The sequence below is a fragment of the Piliocolobus tephrosceles genome, chromosome 1 (assembly GCF_002776525.5).
Source record: "Piliocolobus tephrosceles isolate RC106 chromosome 1, ASM277652v3, whole genome shotgun sequence".
NCBI lineage: Eukaryota > Metazoa > Chordata > Mammalia > Primates > Cercopithecidae > Piliocolobus > Piliocolobus tephrosceles.
The window spans coordinates 119,453,254-119,476,878 of record NC_045434.1 but is presented as its reverse complement, the minus strand read 5'-3'; the positions used below and the strand labels follow the sequence as shown (position 1 = coordinate 119,476,878).

The 23,625-nt window shown below is 34.0% G+C and overlaps 1 protein-coding gene across 2 annotated transcripts in view; it reads right to left on the bottom strand.

Annotated features, from left to right (window-relative positions):
• The window catches only part of OLFM3 (olfactomedin 3), a 199,845-nt gene extending 180,216 nt beyond the window's left edge, over positions 1–19,629 (bottom strand). For both annotated transcript variants that reach the window (XM_023191308.2, XM_023191307.3), the window contains exon 1: positions 19,142–19,629. Coding sequence is in view for 1 of the 2 variants with exons in the window: in XM_023191307.3 (XP_023047075.1) it covers positions 19,142–19,210 (69 nt within the window). In the remaining variant the exon portion in view is untranslated. The remainder of the gene's footprint in view (positions 1–19,141) is intronic.
• Between the last annotated feature and the right edge of the window lie 3,996 nt (positions 19,630–23,625).

The window sequence follows — 23,625 nt, the reverse complement described above, 5'->3', positions numbered from 1 at the left end:
GTCTTCACCATATACTGGATTCCAAGAAATATAACTTTTCCTTTCTTCCCTTCTAAGAATCTAAATTATTCTAAGAATCTCAAAACTCTTAATACATACATTAAAGATTAACTTGGTTTGATAGTAAGGTATATTTTATTAGAAGCAATTCAAAGTGGAAAGCTGCCTTTATAGGAGTATATATCCCCCTAGCTCATGGACAATTTTTAAAACCTTTCCTGAATAATTTGCCCTAAACAATGCTTTCAATAAAAATTAGGTGATAGTAAGCTAGAAATTTCCAGAGTAAAAAACTACTCTGGAAATCTCAGTAGTAGTTATACAAACCATGTGTTTTAACAATTTTTCAGAAGGTAGAATTAACATCTTTTATTAAAATGGAAGAGTATAAAAGCATTTATAATTAAATGAAATGAATTTGGAGATTATAATCAACAGTTTTCTCATTTGAAACATTTTCACCATAGCAGTTGGAGAAACTTTTCACGTGATTATTAAAATGGTCATTTTAAGCTAATTTTTGAGTTTTTGCAGATATTCTACCTTGCTTAAGAGTCAGAACAAAAAGTCACATTTAGATCTGTTTGTATTTCTCTTTTCCTTCAATACTAACTGTGATTATGAATAAATACCAAATGGCTCATGAGTACAAAAAGAGCATAGAGAATTGGAACAAACTAAAATCACATCTGGGAGACCTGAGCTGAACATGTACTCAGCAAAGATTTGTTGGATTAGAATACATTTCCGAATTGGGAGGGACCTTAAGGATCACTTGTTAGTTGAATTCTATCCTACTTTATGCAAAAGAATGTTTAATACTAGAAGTGATGTATAGATGATCTGTAAGTGAGTAAAGACAGAATATTTAAAATGGCTTCCTTTCACCTCTCTTTAGTCAACTCTCATGGCAAATCAATGGTTGCTGTATTTTTTTAATAGTTGTGCTCATGATTTGTTCCATCAAATATACCCTTTTATGTTTAGAAGGGTCTTTGTGTGTGTGTTCTTTTTTTTTTTTTTTTCTCTTTTTTTCTCATGAACACAAACACTTTAACACCATTGCTTCATAAATTAACCTGAAAACATTAAACTTCGCGAAGAGGGGTTAGGAACAGGTAGAGAGTTTATGAAAAATAATATGTTTATACGTTGTTTCTTTCTTATATACTGGAATCATGTAAAGTTGAATAAGATGAACTGAATAGGTAACATCAGGTTACAGATTTAGTACATTAGTTATAAGGTAGAACATATAGCATGAGCAATATTTTTTGAAGACTAATTTACTGAAAAATAAGTTACTGTTTATCTTGCATTTAATAAATGCCAGGCAGTGGATTCAGTTCAAAATGTTATGTGATTTAATGTTTATGTAGTCCCTTGAGGGAAGTATTATTTTCCCAGTTGTATTATGGAGAAATGTGTGATTTGGAGAGAAGTAACATGCTTCAAATGAGACAAATCTTTTATTGTAATTTCAAACAAGAAAAATTATTTATTAAAATTTTGCATCATTTGAACCACATAATAATTCCCAGAGAGATTAAAGATAAGATTTTCCCACAGAGAAGAAAAAGTATGAGTTTTCTTATAGTAAATGAAATTTTCAGTAAGACTTTAAATTATATGAAAAAATAATTTTAAATCGTTATGTGTATTTAATTGATAGGATAATTTGAAAGTCACCTCATTTAGTTTTTCAATGAGTTTTAAGAATATGTCTAAGACAACAACTCAAATAAAATTCATAGAATTACCTTAAGTTATTATGTAATTTATAAATCATAAAGTGCTTTTAAAAAATTATGTAATTTATGTCATTCACTTACTTTTTCTAGAATTAATGTAATTAGTTTTGATCATTGAGGTTTCACTCTTAATAGTTACCAGATCAAACTCTTGCTCTTTTACACCAGACATATATATGCTCACACAGACAGGCACTTTAATTTTTTCACTTTCAGATTTATAGCTCAACAACATTGCAGTACTTTATGTACTCCTTTCATTCTATTATATCATCCCATAGCAAGGGAAATGGAAAGAATGTCACATAGGTCTTTTTTTTTTTTTCTTGCTTTAGTCACATAAAACTAAAGTTAACATTTTTCTTCTTTTATGTTTGTTGGATAATTAGAAAGACATTGTATAATAGATTAAGAGCCATATGTGATCCATGTCTCCTTAGGCATAAGTTAGAGCAGAAATAAATTGCTAAATGTAACAAATGACAAGTTTATTTCCATTAACGTAGTATATTTAAATTAAATTTTATTTTTGGTCTTAGAATTTTTGGAAGGAACAAAAGTGAACCCTATTCTTCTGTATGTCTTGTAGGGGGCTGCAGAAATAATACATTCTCTTAAACATGGGTTAATTTTTACATTGCTTTACAGATGTTCCAAGGGAATTTTCAGTGTGGAGTTTTGACTAAATGTTGTTAAAATATATAGTCCTACCTGCTGTCTACTTTGCCCTTCTTTCATAGTTATATCATATCCACCTCTAACACTCAATGGATGAGTCTTCCCTTGAGTAAAATATGACCACTGATATGGTTTGGCTCTGTGTCCCCACTTAAATCTAACCTCAAATTGTAACTCTCATAATCCCCATGTTTCAAGGGTGGGACAAGGTGGAGGTAATTTGATCATGGGGGCAGTTTCCCCCATGCTGTTCTCGTGATAGTGAGTGGATTCTCATGAGATCTGATGGTTTTATAAACATCTGGTGTTTCCCTTGCTTTCACTAACTTCATCCTGTTGTCTTGTGAAAAAGGTGCTTGCTTCTCCTTTACCTGCTACCATAACTGTAAGTTTCCTGAGGCTTCCCCAGCAATGTGGAATGATTTCAGAGAATGTATGGAAATGCCTAGATGTCCAAGCAGAAGTTTGCTGCAGGAGTGGAATCCTCATGGAAAACCTCTGCTAGGGCAGTACAGAAGGGAAATGTGGGGTTGCAGCCCCACACAGAGTCTCTACTGGGGCACTGCCTTGTGGAGCTGTGAGAAGAGGGCCACCATCCTCCAGACCCCATAATGGTAAATCCACCGACGCTTGTACTGTGCACCTGGAAAAGCTGCAGGCACTCAATGCCAGCCACTGAAAGCAGCTGGGAGTGAGGCTATACCCTGCAAAGCCGCAGGGATGGAGCTTCCCAAGGCCATGGGAGCTCACCTCTTGTATCAGCATGACCTGGATGTGAGACATGGAGTCAAAGGAGATTATTTTGGAACCTTAAGATTTAACGACTGCCCTTTGGATTTCATAGCTGCATGGGGCCTATAACCCCATTGTTTTGGCCATTTTTTTCCATTTAGAATGGGAGCATTTATCCAATGCCTGTACTCCCATTGTATCTAGTGACTAACTTGCTCTAGATTTTTATTCTCATAGGCAGAAGAGACTTGCCTTGTCTTAGATGAAACTTTGGACTTTGGACTTTTGAGTTAGTGCCTGAATGAGTTAAGACTTGGGGGACTGTTGGGAAGGCATGATTGGTTTTGAAATATGAAAAGAAATGAGATTTGGGAGGGGCCGGGGTGGAATGGTATGGTTTGGCTGTGTCCACCCCCAAATCTCACCTCAAATTATAATCCCCATAATCTCCATATGTCAAGGGTGGGACCAAGTGGAGGTGATTGGATCATGGGGATAGTGTCCTCCATGGGGTTTTCAAGATAGTGAGTGAGTTCTCATGAGATCTGATGGTTTTATAAGCATCTGACGTTTTCCCTGCTTGCAGTCACTCTGTCCTGCCACCCTGTGAAAAAGGTGCCCACCTCGCCTTTGCCTTCTGCCATGATTGTAAGTTTTCTGAGGCCTCTCCAGCAATGTGGAACTGTGAGTCAATTAAAACTATTTCCTTTATAAATTATTCAGTCTTGGGTATTTCTTCGCCACGGTGTGAGAATGCACTAACACAACCACCTCGGGTGAATCTGGCCCAGAGTGAGAGGGAAGGGAGTGATACATCCTCCCACTTTCTATTATATTTTGTGTTGAATGCCCTCCAACTAGTTTATGGCTTTGTGCATTTTCCACATCAGAAGAAAATTGGGCTAACTAAACCTTTTCGTAGGGTCAGTGAAAAAAATAAAACTAGTTCCTGGGGAAAACTCAGGCTTGTCTTTCAATGCATATGAAAGATTCATTACCGATTTAGTCCAGACTGCAACAAGTGAGGAACTCACAATCAATCATTAGTGACATTTCCTCATGTCTGCTCATTTCTCTGAAAATATTTTTCACCTTTTAACTTCTACTGAACTCTGATTCTCTTCTGAACACACAGCTGCCCCAAAAGAACTCTCAAACCCTTTGCCACACTTCTGTCACTGAGCCTGGTAGTGTGAAAAGCTGTCCTCCTTGCTCCTCATTGCAATTTTCAGAACTTTATTCTTTTCTTCTCCCTACCGATAACTCATCCTCCCTCTCAGCTGCTGATCATGCTTCCTATTTCACCGAGAAAATGAAAGCAATTACAAGCGAGCTTCCATGCACTCACACACTCTCTTAGCTGAACTGCCAACAATATTTGTATCATATACTTTGTCTTCCCACCTGTTCTTCTAAAGGAAGTCTCTGCATTCCCATTTTAAAACAAATCTCTCATGTATCGTTCCAATCAGCATCATAGTAGAGTGTTATTTCTTCCATTTTAGACATTAACAAAAACAAACATGTCTGATGCCATATTCTCCTCTAGGTATACTTTATTTCTCCTTTCTTTTACAGCAAAACTCCTCAGAATTCTCCAGTTTCATGGGCTTAAAAACTGTCTGCACACTAATGATTCTCAAAATGATATATTCCATTCAGACATCTCCCCTGAACTTCAAATAACAGCTACCTACTCTACAATTCCACTTGGATGTCTAATAAACATTTCAAACTTACTTACATGTTCAAAATCAAACTCCTGATCTTCTCTCTCATTTACCAAAATTTCCCATCTTAAGAAACATATTCCCTTCCAGTTGTGAAAATTTTGGGAAGTTTTTGGCTCAAGCCAAAAAATTTGGAGTCATCCATGACTCTTCCCTTTTAGCTAATGTCAACATTAACCTAGTTATTTTATATCACCTGCTCTCTTAACTCCCTCCCTTACCACCAAAAGCAAATTTTTCCCACAGAAGGCAAAAATGGTTCTTTAAGACATAAATCACGTCATGTCACATCTGTGCTCAACACTCACAATATCTTTCCATGTCAATCAGAATTCTTAAAACCACCCACAGAGATCCACGTGATCTAGCCTTCTGATAAATCACTTATCTCATTTCCTGCTGGTCTCATTCTTGCTCCTTCTAGTTGAAGTTCACTATCCTTCTTGCCCTTTTCTAAACATTCCACATATACTCTTGGCTTATTGAATTTATACTTAAAATTGTCTGCTTGGAACAATTTATCTCAAGTATCTACAAAATACTTCTCTCCACCTTCGTCACATCTTCGCTTTCAAGTATTGCATGTACCATGATACTGATTCCAATCATTTGTCCCTACACTACAATATGCCACTGTTTCTCTCTCATCTGTATTGTTTTCCCTCCATGTGATATTTTACTATCTTACATATGTTTTTACTTGTTTGTTTATTATTTGTTCTCATCTATTTTGTAAGCTTTAGGGCAGAAATTTGTGTCTTCTTGGTCACTGCTGTATCCTTAGATCTTAGATCTAAGTACATGGCAGACATTCTGAAAATACATTGAAAAATTTTGACCATAAATCCTTGGTAATACAGTTGTCATGTAATTGATGATTGGAACCAATATCAAACATCTATAACAGGCTTACTCTGGTCATTTTGTTATTTTTTTCTATAAAATACCAACCCATTACACATGATTTGAACTTTGTTGCCAAAATTGTAGCATTATGATGGAATTTTATTGTATTTATAGAATGAATAAAATAATGAAAGAAAGGATATGAAGGCCTTTCTGAATATTTGAGTAATTATACTTTTATCATTTTAATGCCACCAGTGGCTCTCTTTCTTTTACATCTTCATCAGCCTCTTTTGCATCTCACATAATTAAGGATAAGAAAAACTCAAGTCATGTAAAAAAGCTCTTCAGTGTTTCACAGCCTTGTACATATCTTTGACTTCGTACATGCTGTTGCCATATACTGGAATACCTTTTCATTCTTCATTGTCTAGTTAACCTTTCTTTAAGGATTCCTGTCCCCAGGGAACTCTCTCCTATGCTCCATTCTGCTATAAGTCCCCTACCCTCAACCCTGCCACATTCTCTCCTTGTGTCTTATACAGGTTTCTGCTGTGGGACATGTCATCCTCTACTATAATTATTAATAAACATCTTTGGGTCCTCCAGTAAAAAGTGTTAAGCACTTCAGAAGGGTAGAAACTGTATAAAAACATGTTTTGTGTCCAACTCCTAAAATAGTGCCAGTTGTAAGTATATATTGAAAAAGTAGTTACCACATAAATGCCAGTAGCCCAGTCTATCCCATGTGATAATTTAGAACATTAAGACTCTTTAATATCTGAACTAATTATATTCTTCTTTAATAATTTTCTTTATAAATTTTCTTAAACCTGATAGCAATTCTCAATTATCTGCAATTAAATAAGTAAACTCAAAAACACAAATTATTTTTTTCTCAATTGCACATGAAAGAGGAAATCCTGGGTATGTTTTAAGAGATGTGTCACTAAGCAATAATCATTTATGTGCCTGTTCTTTATGAAATATGCATTGGTTTTCTAAACAAAATTGCTTTCATTGGAAGACTTGCCAGTGCCTTTGATAGATCACATTTTGACTGATGACAGCGATGGAGAAGGAAAAAAATGGAATCATAGTCATCGTTGTATTGAATCACGGGTAGCCTGTTTATTTGTATTTTCACCAAAAAAAAAAAAAAAAAAAAAGATTACAAAACAATGTAAAGAAGTTTTCATCCAGTGCTTTTAAAAGACCTATGATGGCAAAGAAATGAAATTCTTAGGCCCGCTCAGTGGCTCACACCTGTAACCCCAGCACCATTGGAGGCCAAAGTGGGTAGATCACTTGAGGTCAGGAGTTTGGGGCAACATGGAGAAACCACGGCTCTACAAAAAACACAAAAATTAGTTGAGCATGGTGCCGCAGGCTTGTAATGCCAGCTACTCGGGAGGCTGAAGCCCAGAATCGTCTGAGCCTGGAAGGCAGAGGTTGCAGTGAGCCGAGAGGACACCACTGCACTCTAGCCTGGGCAACAAAAGGACAAACACGAGACTCTGTCTCAAAGACAAACAAACAAACAAAGAAACAAACAGAAAGTTGTTAGATTGCAGGTGAGATTCTATAGGCAGATTTTTACCTAACAACAAAATGATTTATTTTTTATATTGTAAATGTCAATCAGGGAAAACCTAAACTTTTCATGTAATTCAATTAGGGCTATGTGTAATCCAGTTATACAGTTATAGCCTACTTCAATAAGCAGGTTTTTTTTTTTTTTTTTTGAGAAGGCGTCTTGCTCTGTCTCCTAGATTAGAGTGCAGAGGCACCATCTTGGCTCACGGCGACCTACGCCTCCAAGGGTTCTAGCGATCTCCTGCCTCAGCCTCCCGGGTAGCTGGAACTACAAGCGTCTGCACCATGCCCAGCTAATTTTTTTTGTATTTTTAGTAGAGAGGGGTTTCACCATGTTGGCCAGGTTGGTCTCAAACTCCTGACCTCAGGTGATCCTCCCACTTAGGCCTCCCAAAATGCTGGAATTACAGGCTTGAGCCACTGTGTCTGGCTGCAATTTTTCATTTCTATATTAGCTATCTTCTTTTATAATACTTAGACCACACTGTAATTTATGTCTATGGTCTTTCTAATTTTCATATTCACAATCATAGACTCTAGCATTATTTGGCTGATTATGTTTGTACACATTAATTAATAAGGCAATTACCAATTATTACTAATATATATAAGCCAGTGTATTAGTTTCTATTGTTGCTGTAACAAATTACCACAAACCTAATGGTTTAGAACAACACAAATTTATTACAGTTCTGGCAGACAAAAACCTAAAGACTTTTATGAGCTTAAAATCAAACTGTCAGTAGGGCTGCATTCGTTTCTAAAGGGTCTCTGGAAGCATCCATTTCTTTTGGCTTTCCAGCTTCTAGAGGCAGCCTGCATGGGTCAGCTTGTGCATCATTTCCCCATTTTAAAAGTGCATCTCCCCAGTCTCTGCTTTTGTCATCCTTGCTTCTTTTCCTGATTCTGGGTCTCCAGTCTTCCTCTCAAAAGGACCATTTTGATTATATTGAGCCTACCCAGAAAATCCAGGATCATATTCTTATCTTAAGATCCCTACTTTAGTCTCATCTACAAATTCCGTTTGGTCATGGAAGTTAACATACGCATAGATTTTGCTGACTAGAATGCAGACATCTTTGGAAGGATGTTATTTTGTCTACCATAGTCAGTATGCAATTTTTATTATATTTTGCCAAAAAACCATAACACAGTAGCAGTAAATATCATTAGAAGTATGTGTAACTCAATATAGAAAGAAACTTTCCCATAATTATTTCTGATTAAAAATAAACCCTATTCCTTGAATACTGTTCTATTCCCCAATATTAGAAACATATAGACAGAAGCTAGATAACTATCAATCAGTTATGTTATAGATTTGAAATAGAGGTTCTCTCTATTTTCTTATAACTTTAGCCATCTCTTTTGCTTTAACTTTCATAGATAAAGACAGTAAGAACACAAAGTCATTTACTCATTAATCGTTCAATTAAATTTGCAAAAACTAATGAAAGGGAAGATACAGAATACATGTTAAATATGCCATAATGCTTGGGATGTGAAATGAGCTTATATATTTTGTATTTTTTTTGTGTGTCACTATATGCATACAATGAATTGCGGTGATTTTTCTCCAAGACTTTAATTCTGATTTTCAGCAAAATGAAAACAATATACATTTTTACCTTTAACTTAGTCAATTTGAAAGGCTATGAGCAGAAGTAAAATGAATGAAAAAAATAATGAGCTATATTTTTGAGAGACTGATGTGCCCCATTTCAGGATGACCTACCAAAAATATAAGAGCATTTGGTGGTTCAACATACTCATCTCGTACATGAGGAAATGGAAAGCACAAAACTTCAGTGACTTGCCCGGGGCCATACAACTAGATAGTTACAGAGCTGTTATAAGGTCCCTGCCTTGCTAACTCCTAATTTGGTACTCTGTCCACAATACTATAAACTTTTCAATATCCTACTTAGTATATGATTTTCTCTGATTTGGTATAATTTCTCTTTTCCTTAATCTCCATTTTTTATACAAAATTAATATTATTTAGTTCAGTCTCTTGAGAGGGAAATAAGATCTTTTCCAATATCATTACGTACAAATAGACCAAATGCAGTCAAGCTTGTTTCCTCTTTCTCTGCAAAGTTCAGATTTAAGTAGGGAAAGAAAATGGAGCTTAATGATGTTTTCTTGACTTTTTCTTTCTTGTATTTATTCTTTCTAAGAAATATTAAGATTAGTTGAACTAAGATCTTATTCCAAAGTTTAATCCCAGCAGTCATAGAAGGGTAACTACGTCTCATATTAATTAATATAATCATTCTCTGTGTGGGGGGTGGGGGGTGTAGGAAGCAATAAAGTTAACTGAAATATTTAAATACATATTGACAAATGAATCATCTGTAACAACTTAAACCATCCCTGATATGTAAACAAATAGCTTTCCTCAATTGTTTTTCTTTTAACTGTATTTGAATGTGCTCACCTCCATGCTACATATAAACTCATTTGTAATTTTATCACTTAAAGTCTTGTTTTATTTTTGTTTTAGAACAAATATTTAGATATGGAGTCTTATCTTGATTTGACCAACAAGGAGGTCATGAAGCTTCAGCATCAATGAGGGGTGCAATGAATAAATAATGAATTATTTACATTCACTTGATTCCTTACCCTCAAATACCTTCTGCTCAGTTTGGGGTCATTATATTACAATAGCTATCTCTTCGGCATAAGCTTCCGTACTCTTTTTACATTTCCTTCTGCATATCCCTTGAGTACTTTAAGATCAATCAAATTGAAGTCATTTTACTCTCTGTTTCTTGTACCCAACTTCATAAAGAGTAGAATATATCTGTAGCATCTATAAATAATAAGTATATTAAGAAGTCTTTAGAGAGTCTTGAGCCAAATAATATTTCAATTTGTTTTTACTACAATGATATGTATGAAGATTTCATTTTGACACAAAACTTACGTAAGTGTAAAAATAATGACTGTTGGTCCTGATTCCAGATAAATAATTCCCGATGCAGCCATAAATGTACATCACTCCCAGGAGAGATGGCATCTTTTGTAAGTCATATTTTACCAGTGACATTTTGGTGCTAGTTAATCAACATTTCCAGTACTGATTCTCTATTTGAAGAAATCCTGCCATCTGGAATTGGTCCCTCTAGTAATATTATTTAAATCATCATGGGGTAATGCTTCTTAATCACCTTCAACTTAGTTGGAAAAATTAATAAGCTTGTCTATTCAATATGTCCTCCCTTTGGGGTTATCTAGGTATCTGTTTATTTGTAATATTTAAGCAATTTTATTGCTGATATTTTTTTTCCAGAGCGTTTTAAACCACAAAGTTAATCATACAAAATATTTAATTTCTGATACTATTTAGAAGTTACAATTCAGATTAATATGACTCCACTATACTTATATTTGTTTTTAATTATTAAAAATTATTCTTAATGGTGGTGTTATGTTCTTAGAATAATGTAGTAGAAAAATAGAGGCAATATGGCTTTTCTTTATATGGCACAGTACCATTATAAGTGTATATACTAAGATAATAATTTAAACACAACCTTTAGATACGTAAAAAAAAAGTCAGTCTTTAAAAAGAGTTGGAAAAATATAGGTAATATACTAATTTATCAAATAAAGCTAAGATATTACATACAATGAAAGTAGTCAAAACAACATGTACACATTAATAAAATGTTTGTACTTATAAGTCCATGCAAATGAAATGGACACTAAGAGAATATGCTAACTTTGCCACCAAGCATCATTAAACACAGGTAATTCACAGGAGTATTAAGGTTGTAGCAATCTAGAGAGCTACCACAAGTCAAAAATAGCACCAAGGATAGTGGGGTGTGCAGGAAATTAATAAGAAATTTAAAGAAACATAATTTGTAGCGTAAGTCAAGATAAGTAACCTGGCATAAGAGTTCTAAGGCTTTAAAGGTTCCTAAACTCAGTCCCACTTCCCTGCCTCAGTATCTTGTCTGATGGAAAAATGGATCAAAAACATAGATTATATTCATGCATCATTTAACCCAGGATTTCAAGTTTATTAGGTGTTCCTTGACTTATTTATTCTTCATATATTCATTTTTTTCATGCAAAAACTACTTACTAAATATCTTATATCAATAAGACACTGTGCTAGCTGCTAGATAGGAAAGAATAGGATAGTTCCCAAAACACTGAACCTGCCCTTATAATTTATTAGAAGGGATAAAATACAATAAATGAATACATCACAATTTAATAAGAGAGATACAACAAAATAACTACTAATAAAGTAAGAAAGAAGTATGTGTACATACTTCTGAATACTATTTCAAAGAAGAGTGATTAGAAATTGTTTTTCAAATTTGGGGTAGGGAGGAAATACAATTCAACCTTCGTTCATGAACAACTATTCTGTGTCAGACATAGTACATGCAGCTAAAGATATAAATATAAAGAAAACATCATGATTCTCTTCTAGGAGTTCTTAGTTTATCAGGATTATCTACTCTTGGGGTGCAAGGAATGTCAGGGAAGAATTTATGGAAAAAGTGGTACTGGAGTTGCATCCTAAAATGTAGGTAAAATTTTGACATATGGAGAAAAGGGAAAAAAGCTTTCCAGGGAGAGGCAAAACCATGACTACAACAGCATCTGCAATCTTCTCTCTAAACTTATTTTTATACTTCTGAAGGCTTGGTATGAAAATAACAGAAGGCATAGCTCTGTGATACATGCCTTACAACACCTTGTTTTTAATGCAAAAAGAATCAGTGTTCTTGGAAATATAATTTTTTTATAATTTCAGCTGCATTTTTGAATATTTTTATTAGTGCCATTGAAATTACCTGGCACTGTAGATAGAGATGGTCTTATGCAATTTCCATATTTTAGATTCCCCCAAATATTCTGGAAACTCTTATAGAAAGTAACAGAGATAAATTAAACCTCATTATGGTATGGTGTACAAGTATTTTTAAACATTTTTAAAATACTAGTTGTTCGTAAGTGGGGTCTATTCTAGACATTACATGTTTGTTTTTGTATGATTTTTACCCTTCATTTTATTTACATGGGTTGAGTATAGAAAAGAAAAAAATTAACTCATGAGCTACTGAAGTGGATTTGCTATAGGATGAGCAACATCAGCAGAAATATTACAATAACTAATTGAGGGTCAAGGTCTTTTGAAAAACTCTTTAGAAGTCTCTACTGAGAAGAGCAAGAAGATGAATATAAGCAGAGGGACACAGAGCAATCCAAGAGAAAAGAGTAGAGAAATTATATTCCTACATGTGGTCTTTTCTCCATGACCCTCTGCCTTGATTAACTTGAGAAAATCCCTTTTCTGACCTTCCGTCTTTAATATTATTTTTGAATCTTCAAGAGAATTTAAACTACTTTCTCATTAGCATAGTTTACGAAGACATAAGAAGTCCATACTTTGCACACTGGCCAAAAAAAGCAGTTTTATCTGTTGGTAGATTCTTTGTTTAAATCTATCTTTCCCTTCTGTGATCTCTTCTCCATGATTAGTTTAAAAGCTCTTTTCTTGATGTGGTTGAGCTTTGATATTATGAAACCGTACTTCGTGTTTTACATTTTTTCCTAAGAAACTTGTAAAAAGTGACTTTTTGGATATAATTATGACGTAAACTTGTAAGGTGACAAGTTTAAATTGGAGCTTTGACCAAAATGATGGACTGGTTCTGAGAAGCTATGCTAACTTTATACAATATTCACTTTTCACAAAACTGAGAAGAGGAAACTGCAAGAGTGAAGGAATATGATAAGCTTTTTTTAATTATTATCAGTCCTTAATATGTGGTCCACAATAGACTTTAGATTTGGTTATAGGTTGATTGATGTAAGTGGAATATTTGCACTAAACTTCATGGTTTAAAATATGTTTTCGCATATATTAATATCATAAATAATTGTATAAGTTCCATTGCTGTTGTATTATTTCATTGTTATGAAAACTGAACTTCAGATAGGTTAACTCACTATTGAAAAGTTTTACTATTAGAGCTGAAAGCCACTTCTTATTTCATGTCTAGCTTCTGCTTTTACACTGATTTGAAAGTACAAATTTTAAAATTGTATTTAAAATATTGTCATAATAACATTAGTTTCATTAAAAATGTACTTCGTGATTTTTGATTGGTAAGTGGGCATAGACTGAATAGATTAATGACCAGTGTTAGGTGAACTAAAATGTTCAAGGACCACCATTTCAACATCATATTGTAGATTTAAACCAGGGTAATGAGCGTTTACATAACTTTGATATTGTCCTAATACTTGAATACTATTGGGAAATAATTTCACTCAAATATGTGGAAATGTACAGATAATCCCAGCGACTCACTGTAATTAATTTCACCTAACCTACCAAGAAAACGGTCTGGTTTTGCGTATTTCTCTAGTTCCACTACTGCAAATTAAGTTGTGTTTAATGCTTTTAAGTAAATTGATGTTTAATTAATACTTACGTAAATCAGATGCAAGGTCTTAGTTTTTAAGCTGAAGCTTTATCCGGTCTCACATTTTTTCTTTATATATTTTCTTAGCACAAAAATTGAAGCTTTAAAAATAATTGCCAGTCCAAAATCCTTAAGGATGTGTCTGCCTAGAAGAGTCAGCAACAGAATATGTAGCCCTCCCAAATACCTTTCACATCTCTTTAATACATCCAGTACTTCCTTTCATATGGGAAACAAGTTTTTACTTTACTTTTCCCTAGATGACTTTCAGTTAAATAAAATACTTATGGCTGAAGTACGAAACATGTTGGTTTTCAGACCTACTAAGTTAATGAATGATCTCTTCAGGGGAGCAATGTTTGATAGGTGAATAGATTGAAGCCTGAGCATATGGATTGTGTCTATGAATACAGGCGGGAAGCAGAGTGGTGAGGCAGAAAGTAGAAAATTGAAGGTTTTAAATGTGAAACCGAGCAGATGAAAACTGCATGATATTATCCAGGGAGGCTCATTCTCAGGTCTCACAAAGTTTATGATATTACTAGCTAGACCCTACAAAAGAATTGGTTAATTTTTGATAAATGGTCACATATTATTAAAAAGAGTCATTTTAGAGTTTAACAAAGTTTTCAGAATGTCTAGGCTCCTCATTCTATAGGTATGGGCATCAAAATCACAGCTTCCCCAAAGTCACATCTATGTATATCATCAGTAGAAGAGGTAGTGTCTAGAAATGAGGGGCCTTGAATCCCCTGTGTTTCTCCCACTTGTGCTGCTTTCCCACCCAACAGAGCATCGATCATTACAATAGCCACTTTGTAAAGAGAATAGTTGCAAAGCTATAAGCAGTAAAAATCTTAAAAGAAAAATGAAGAAAGGTGATGCCGTTTAACTGTTTGTAGTTGCCAGGAGAAAGAGTGAGAAAGAATATTTACTTCTTCCAAAATAAAAGTTTAATCAGGTTAAGGAAGATGAGAAAAGATAAGACCAGGAAGCTATTTGCTCCTTCAAAACATAGACAGGCTGCCTTGAACTCTTCAGTTTTTGCCATATCAGGGTTTACTGGTGCATAATTACAGGTCCTTGCCAAATGTCATCAATCCATATTTCTGTTCTAATTTGAGTTGATCCTGTTATGAAGACGATGTCTCTAGCGCACAGGAGAAACAGGAAAAGACAGATTTTTAAGGTGAATTTTAAAGCAAGTAGTAATCTCAGTTTATTTCTCTTGCTTTTTTGCTTTTCCTCAGTTTCATTTAAAAATAGTAAGAACAAGAACTTTAATTAGATTTATGTATGAAAGCTACCATTAGACAATTTAAGTCTGATTATTTTCTTTAGCAATATCAAAATATGAAGGTTGTATGGTATATTACATTTTGAAACATTCAATAATATAATTATTAAAACATTCCTAATTCTCATCGTGCTTATAGGACTTTAAAGCAATCATCTTATTTAGGGCAACAGATCTAATTGTCTGGGTTGTCTTGAACAGAAATCACAGTTTAGTGATGGAGATTATTGCTGAATCATTGTTATATTTTATGTCTGTAGTGTCAGCAAGTATCATGAAGTTAAGTTTAACGTATTTCTACATAAGAAGATAGTAAATGTTTCCTCAAACTCGGTACAACTCCCCTCATAGGGCATTTTCTGATATATTTATGAAACAAGTATGACTTATATAAAGTTTAGCAGTCACAATGGTGTGTAGATATGGCCATGTCACCTCTTTTTAACTGTTCCTCAAGTATCTGGCTGGCTCCAGTGTCAATGTTGTGTTTGAAATCTGCACAGTCATATTTATATCCTCCTATCCTTATAGTTCAGAGCAGAGAAATTCATGGTTCTGATTCACAGGAATTACTGTTTTGTTACAATGTTCAAATAATGGCCCGCTAAAAATCTTCTTGCAACAGAAAGAAGTCCACTCTCCTACTATGAAGGTCGTTACTGAAATCAATGCCTTCAGTTTAAAAGCACAGAGATGCCATCTAGCAGCCGCCCTCAGAAATTCCCTACACAGAAATAGTTCTTTCCCTGTAAAATTGAGCAATAATTGAATTCCTAACAAGCTTTCAGTGTTTGAAATTTTGCTTATAGAATGATGATTTGGCATGTTATCTATAATTCAAACACTCCATTACAAATGAAATTAATAGACTTCCCTTAAAATAGGCAGTGATATACATCTGAGTTTTTCTAAAAAGAACTGGAAATGTACTAATTATACTTTAATTAATAAAAAGTATTTCAAACAAATTTCCTAAAAGAAAAATTGATCATCTGTCCCTACAAAAATACAAATAATTACTTAGTGTGAATTGCCTTCCTTTGTTGGAAGAGAATATCAATCTTGCCAATTTTTTGAAACAGTAAATGAGAGAAAAGAAATTAAGTACATGCTGAAACTAAGCTCAGTCTCTGAACAATGGATCTTGGCCATTTTTAAAAATTTAAAAACAATATTGACTTACAAGTAACTTATCTTACCATAAGATGGCGATACTTAAGCACTTTATAAAAGGCCATATAAGACCTGTAAGCTTCAGTGACAGAACACACACACACACACACACACTCACACACACACACACACAGCATTATAAAAGTAAATATTATACGGTCTTCCATGAAATAGAATTGGTACTGTTATTAGAAAACCCAGTTGTCTTCAGGTGAATTGATATATAACAAGTGCTTTCTAAGATGTTGATTTCCAAAATTTGATATATGTAAAATCCTATACCTAAAAAACTCTATTCAATTTTAAGAGTTCTCCTATTTTGCCAGTTTCTGTTTATCCATGTTATATATATATATATATACACACATGCATGTTTACAATAAATAGAAAATATAATAATATAGAATAATACTTAAAATAATTTGAAAATTTGATTATGATATATATCATTCCTAATGTATTAAAAGGTAAAAAAGCGGTTGGTTAGCATTTCTGTTCACTTAAGTGTTATCACAAATTATTTCTTATTTGTCCAAAAACTGTATTTTTTGTAGTACTATATTAGTGGATTTTTGATTTTAATTTCACCATATATAATTTGCTTTATGAATCCTGAGTTTTAAAATCTAAGCCCTTAAGTAACTAGTGGAATAAAAAATAAAATTGTAGAAAATTCTTAGCTTGTAACCTAATTGACAATTCTTTTGAGGACACAATGGTGCCATCTGTAATGTTTTTTGGGGGGGCAATATAAATACATATTATATAAATATATAATATAATACAATAGTAGCTTCTCTTCATTTTTTAAAGCAATGTTTTGTCTAAAAGTCCTAAAACTTTTTACAACATTAAAATTACTTGTTTTGAAAGTTTTAACATTCTCTGTAATGTCTATGATGTAGAACAAATATCTTTTGAAAAAAATCATCTTTTGTTCTTTGCACACTGTATTGCAGTATGTGGAAGCTGAGAAGGACAGTTTGAAAAGTTAATGTATGCCTTCCCTGGATTTTTTAACTCATTTGTGGCAAATATCCACAGTTCATTCTGAAGAAATTAAAAAGTTTTATAGCATTGAATACACACAAATAAACTCACCAAAACTAGAAAAGATTATATTGACCAAAGATGCATTGCTTATTATAAAAACTTGTCTTCATATTTAACAGAAAATTATCTACATATTTAATTTTGGAAAGAAAGGGGTGCAAACAGTGAAGATATTTATGCATCAAAAATACCAGACAAATCAAATCACACAAAAAATTGTTAATGAAGCTCTACATTAAAACTCACTTTAAGTCAAGTGACTTTTTCTGCAGTAACTTAGTGATTAACTTTGCTTTAAAAAATGTTCTACCAAGAATATTCCCAAATCAGATATATAATGGAATGTATTCAAAAGTTTTAAGCTATATATAATATAAAAAGAGTGGCAGTGGATAGAATGTGTCACTACAGGGTGCAGAGTCAAGAAGAAAAAAATATATAAAAACAAAATCAACACTTTTTTCCTAAGTATAAAATGCTTTAAAGTTACACCTTAGTATATAAAATATGCCTTTAAGATTATTAAGATGACATTCACACAGTGTGAAGCGTTTACCTCAATAATACCAGTACAATCAAAGCTTTAAAATAAAATGAGTTTATTCTTATCAGGTCTCTCTAAATATGAAAGAGTACAGAAATGATTACAAATATATATGACATGATTCTAAGTTTTAACTGTATACTATATCAGGCCTACAAGTATCACAACCACAGTATTAAATTATGCTTTATTACATCTTAGTTCTATTCAGTAATGAAAGGAAACTTAATTTGTCTACACTGCACACATGATGTAAAGCTTTAAAAATAACTTTATAATATTCCAAGATATAGCTTTTATTAGTTTTATAGCATGGAATCATTCTTCCTATAGTGTCAAATTGCTGTTGGCCAGTTAAATAAGTAAAATAATAAATTGTATCTCTTAGTCTTTTTCACCAGGTGGCTTATCTCTTATTCCCTATCATTATGATTTTCTTAGAAGCTTTCAAATTATCTCACTTTGTCATCAAGACTTTTCTCAGAGATCGTTGAAAATATTTGTCCATATTTTCCTGTCTTTTTATCAAAGGAGTTTAGCGTTCACTTTAGTTGCCAGTACTAGATAATTTACAGAGTTCAACATCTACGAGTTAGCTCATCCTTCCTATTGTCCTCCTTGGTTTGTTAAGGTTCTCACTTTCTGTTTCTTAACACTGATAATCAGAACTTCCTCAGTGCCCCCTAATTTTCTTAATGAAAAGAAAGAAACAAACACAAGCTGCTTTCACCAACGCCTCTCAGCCATGGCAGAGAGTATAGCTCTGCTGCTCTGCCATGTGTGTTACAAGCAGCATCCCAAATGTTTTGGACACAAACCGCAGCACGTCTGCGATGGGAGTATTATTGACCAGGATCAGCTGGAAAACGCTTCCCTGCTTTCAACAAAGAAACGGTTCACCATGTCCTAATACATGTTTATAAATTGCATTGTTTCTACTGCAAACTCCTTTGCATTACCCGTCCGGCTTCAAAAGAGAGCATTAAGCAGTTGGACACGGAATAAGCGAAATTCCCCGGAGAGCCGCATTGCCCGCTGCCCATGCACATTATATTTTCTCCTGGTCCCCCCCGCCCCCGCGCGGTAGGACTCTACCTTGAGGAGCTATTCCTCTGGTAGTTCACCTTGTTATCTTCCAGGCAGTGGGGATATGCCAGGCACCATAAGGTAGCTGAAAGAGCTGTCTCTCGTGCCGTTTTTGACATATTTATTTGCATTTTTGTTAGGTTTGTTACATATTGCACATATATTTCAAACAAGACTCAAAATATTGTTCATACCTTGGAAGGATCTAAGCCGGCAAGCAAAGACAGCAGCAGGAGGTTGAGAAGGTTGGACGTCGCCTGCATTCTGATCTGGGTTTTTGCCCCCTCTTTACTCTCTTTTATGTAGGCACTCCACTCACTGCAGAGACCTTTCCCTCGTCAGTTGCACTTTCTGCCTGCCAGTCAGAGCAGAGTGGAAGCAGAGGCGGCGGCAGCAGCAGTAGCAATAACAGCAGCAGCGGCAGCGGCGGCAGCCGCCCTGGGGGGCGATCATTCCGCAGGCATTCTCAGAGCTAGGAGTCCGGGAGCTCAAGAGAGTGGGTTGGGCTGCAGTGGGCGCTGGCCGCGGTGCTGAAGCTCCTCCAACCCGCGCGCCCCAGTTTACCCTCTCCTCCGCTGCTATATAGCCAGCCTACCTCAAAAGTTTTGACCCAAGGAATAGATAAAGGGAGTAACTGCTGAGAGAGGTGTGGAGACCTGGACAACGGATATGACATCACTACAGCTCCTGGGGGTTTAGGGGGGATATTTTGCGGGGAATTTGTTAACCGAACAAGGATTGACTCTCGTGCTCCATCCAGTTCAGCATTTGCCGGCAACTTGAGCTGCAGAGAAGTAAAGAGTCAGCTAAATACAGGATTATGAAACAAATAGTGCACTGGAACCTTCTGCTGTCATTGACAGAGGACTTGACATTGTATTTAGTGCTTTAAACAAAGTTTGCAGTGCAGTCTATCAGTGTGCGTTTGTCATCCAAGGCACAAGATTTTAGATAGATAAATGTGGTAATTTATAGATGTGTACAGTCATTTGTGAATAGCTTATTGAAATTACATGTTTTGGTTAGGTATTGATGTGTATCTATTTATCTATCTAGGGATTTTGGTCATCTGAAAACACTATGCATAAATAAATAAAGAGACTTATATTCTTCTTTTAGTTATAAATGGTATATTCCATTAGTGTTCCCCCAACTGAAATAGCCCCACTACCCCATATGCACAGCCATACCTGGAAATATAGTTTTTCTATCCGTCTGACTTGCATTTTTACTTGAGGAAGAATTCACTGATAGATGGATAGTGGGATGGGAAAAGTGACCATTTCTAATCTTTCAAACACTTCTGTAATCTAGGGCTCAAGAAAAGACAGAATACCTGCTTCACAAGAGCAAAGAAAGGGTAAATGGCAAACTCTCTTACTCTGCATCATTCAACCTTACTTAAGCAATTTCATTTCTTTGAATGTAAAAAAAGTGTTCTCAATAATATAAAAAGGAAGAAGTTGGTAGCCACACTGAAATATCCCTCTCGTACATTTATGCCTTTAATATTTCCATCTTCTGTTGATTTTTCTAGAAATTATACTTCCTAAGGGTTAAAATATATAAACAGGGGCTGTGGACATTGCTTGCTTTTACTTCCACATTTAAAAGACAATGAATTGAGATATCAGACACATACCGAGTACAAAATCTCCATCAACCTTTCACGGAATATATATCCTATTTTTAAATATAAGAAATCCTAATTAGGACTCAAATACATTTGAAAGTTATTGCCCCCAAGAATTTACAACATATTGCATCTGTTTTTATCTTAATATCATAAATGTTACTGCAGGTATTTATTTTCTATAAACATAAATGGCATGAAGTTCACTACATCTGATAATTCTTTTTGACGGAATGGATCATGCAAAATAGAGATTGCAAAATCATAGAAAGTGAAATTACTTATGATGGTGTTAATTTAATAACCTTAACAGCCATAACCATATTTAGAAGTTTCCATTATTTTGAGGTAATAGATAAAACTACAGAGTTGTACCACTCTTTGAGATAACTTCTTAGAACATATTTGTCAAAGAGCTTTTTTTCTTTTTACACTTGTTTCTTGACCTAAACTTTTCTACCTATCCACACCTACATACCTATCTATCTATGTAGGATAAAATCAGCATAATTTTTAAATAAATCACACATAGAAATTATTGAAAATTCTGCATCCATTTAAAAATCTTTGATATGACTGTGCAGATTGAAAATGAATTTGCAGAGGTGGGTTCATTGAATGATTATAATAGTACATTTTTATTATCCATTCTCTAAATACATTTTTTGTTGTTTGTTCTTACACATGCTTTTCCCTCTTCCCAAGATGTGTTCTACCATCTTTTTTACATCTCTACCTGTCAATTAGCAGGCAATAGTACATAATACTTGTTTGAGTAGAGGAAGCTATATTTAACAGATACATACAGTAACATGAAAATATAATCATAGCAGTTTTATCACTTCAAGACAAACAGATATTCTTATAATGAAAATAATGTGTTTTTGTTTTTTTTTTTTTTGTGGAAACAGAATTATGCTGATCTCATACATGGTTTACAATATTAGTGACTGGACCAAAACTTTTATGTGGGCAGAGATTTTTATTCTCTTTAACTCTCCTTTTTTATGGCATTGGAATACCATTTGTAACAAGAAGTTAATAAGAAGACAAATTCTATGAAACCTTGTCAGAAAAAAATGTGATGGAAGGAGACGATAATATTTAGAGATCCAAAATAAGTAATATGTGGTGATTATGTTACAAATGAAAACAGATGACCTTAGCATACTTACAACAGATTTCCCATAAGAGAAGCTTCGTCATTTGTAGAGAATAATCAAGTTCAGTAATGAATCAAAGCTGTATTAAACATGCCACTGAAAAATGAAAGCTGTAATCTAAACAGTACAAATTCACCAATACTCCACTATTTCCTCTTTCTTCTAAAATAAAACAATACAGTTGCATAGCTTCTCTTAAAGATAACTATTGGTTTTAGTTAGTAATTCATTTAGTAATAAAACCCTCTTATAATGTATTTCCATACAATCAATTTAACAACATTGTAGGTAACATCATATCTTATTCATACATTGCAAACTATGGAGCATTTCTCATTGCAAGAAAGAAATTCCAAGTAGTTCTTTGTATCTTATGTCTTGCATTAGCTAGTCAAAAGGGTTCTACTAAAAGTAATAAATGGTGCATCTTCTTGCATTTTTTTTTTTTGCTGTCACTTCAGATTTGTAACTGTAGTTAATCGATTACAAAATTATACATAATTATATATAACATAACAAAATTATACATAACTTAGATTTAGAAATCTTGTGTTTTTGAATGCATGCATAACAAAGTATTTGATATTTATGTGTCTTGTCAGTTGGCCTTCTTAAGTTTATATGAAGTTGTGGTACAATACAACACCTAGAACAAATGATACAAAATTTTAAAACATTTGTGTCTAATGTTACAAAAGTTCTTAATCCTATATTTGATTATAGTGTTAGCTAAATGTTTTATGCATTTAATTTTCTTTTGATAACAGACTGTATGATATACAGTTGACCTTTGAATAATGTAGGTATTAGCAATGTTGACCCCGGTGTAGTTGAAAATTTACAAATAATTCTGACTCCCCCAAAATTTAACTACTAATAGCATACTCTTGACCCAAAACCTTACCAATAACATAAATAGTTAATGCATATTTTTTGTTATATGTATTATATACTGCATTATTACAATAAAACTAGAGAAAAAATGTGATTGAGAAAATATATTTACCATTGTTTAAGTGAAATTGAATAGTCATAACTGTTCTCATCCTTATCATCATGTTGAGTAGACTAAGGAAGAGGAAGAAGAGCATGGGCTGATCTTGCTGTCTCCAGGGTGGCAGAGGCAGAAAAGATGTAAGAGATGGGAAGGGAGACAGGAAATGCAGACACTATTAGTGTAAGTATACAGAAATTACATTGTAATTTCTATCTGACTTTTTACTTTATTTTGTCTAAACATGTTTATTTTTAATAAGTTGACTATGTAGTACCAATCTTTCTTTCATCATTTGCTTTAATTTCAGTGCCTGTATCATAGAAGTGTCCATGTCACAAAAGAAGTCAGAAGTAATCTGGAATAATTTGAATCCTTCTACCAGATTGTCTAATGTCAATCTGTGTTCTGGCAGTGTCTTCTATGTCTTCCTCCTCATTGTCTTGCATTCGTTTGGAGGCACTCATCTCCATCAAGTCACCTTTCAATTCCTCTGGTGCGGTACCTATTAGTTCTTGAATTTCTTTAAGAGTCACACCTTGATACCTTTTGCCCCTTACCTTCTTTTGCCATATCTACAGTATCTTTCATGGTTTCCTGAATTGTCCCTGTCATAAATCCTGTGAAGTCATGAACAACATCTGAACACAATTTTCTCCAGCAGGAATTTCTTGTTGTGTGCTTGATGGCCTTCATAGCTTTTTATATAACAACAATCGCATCTTTAATGGCATAAGCCTTCTAAACTTTGATCAAGTTCTCTCTATTTAAGTTCTCTTCAATAATGTTGATAATCCTTTCTATAGAGTACATGTGTAATGGAGCCTTAAGAGTCCTTATGACACCCTAATCTAGTGGCTGAAAAAGAGACATGTTTGGGAGCAAGTG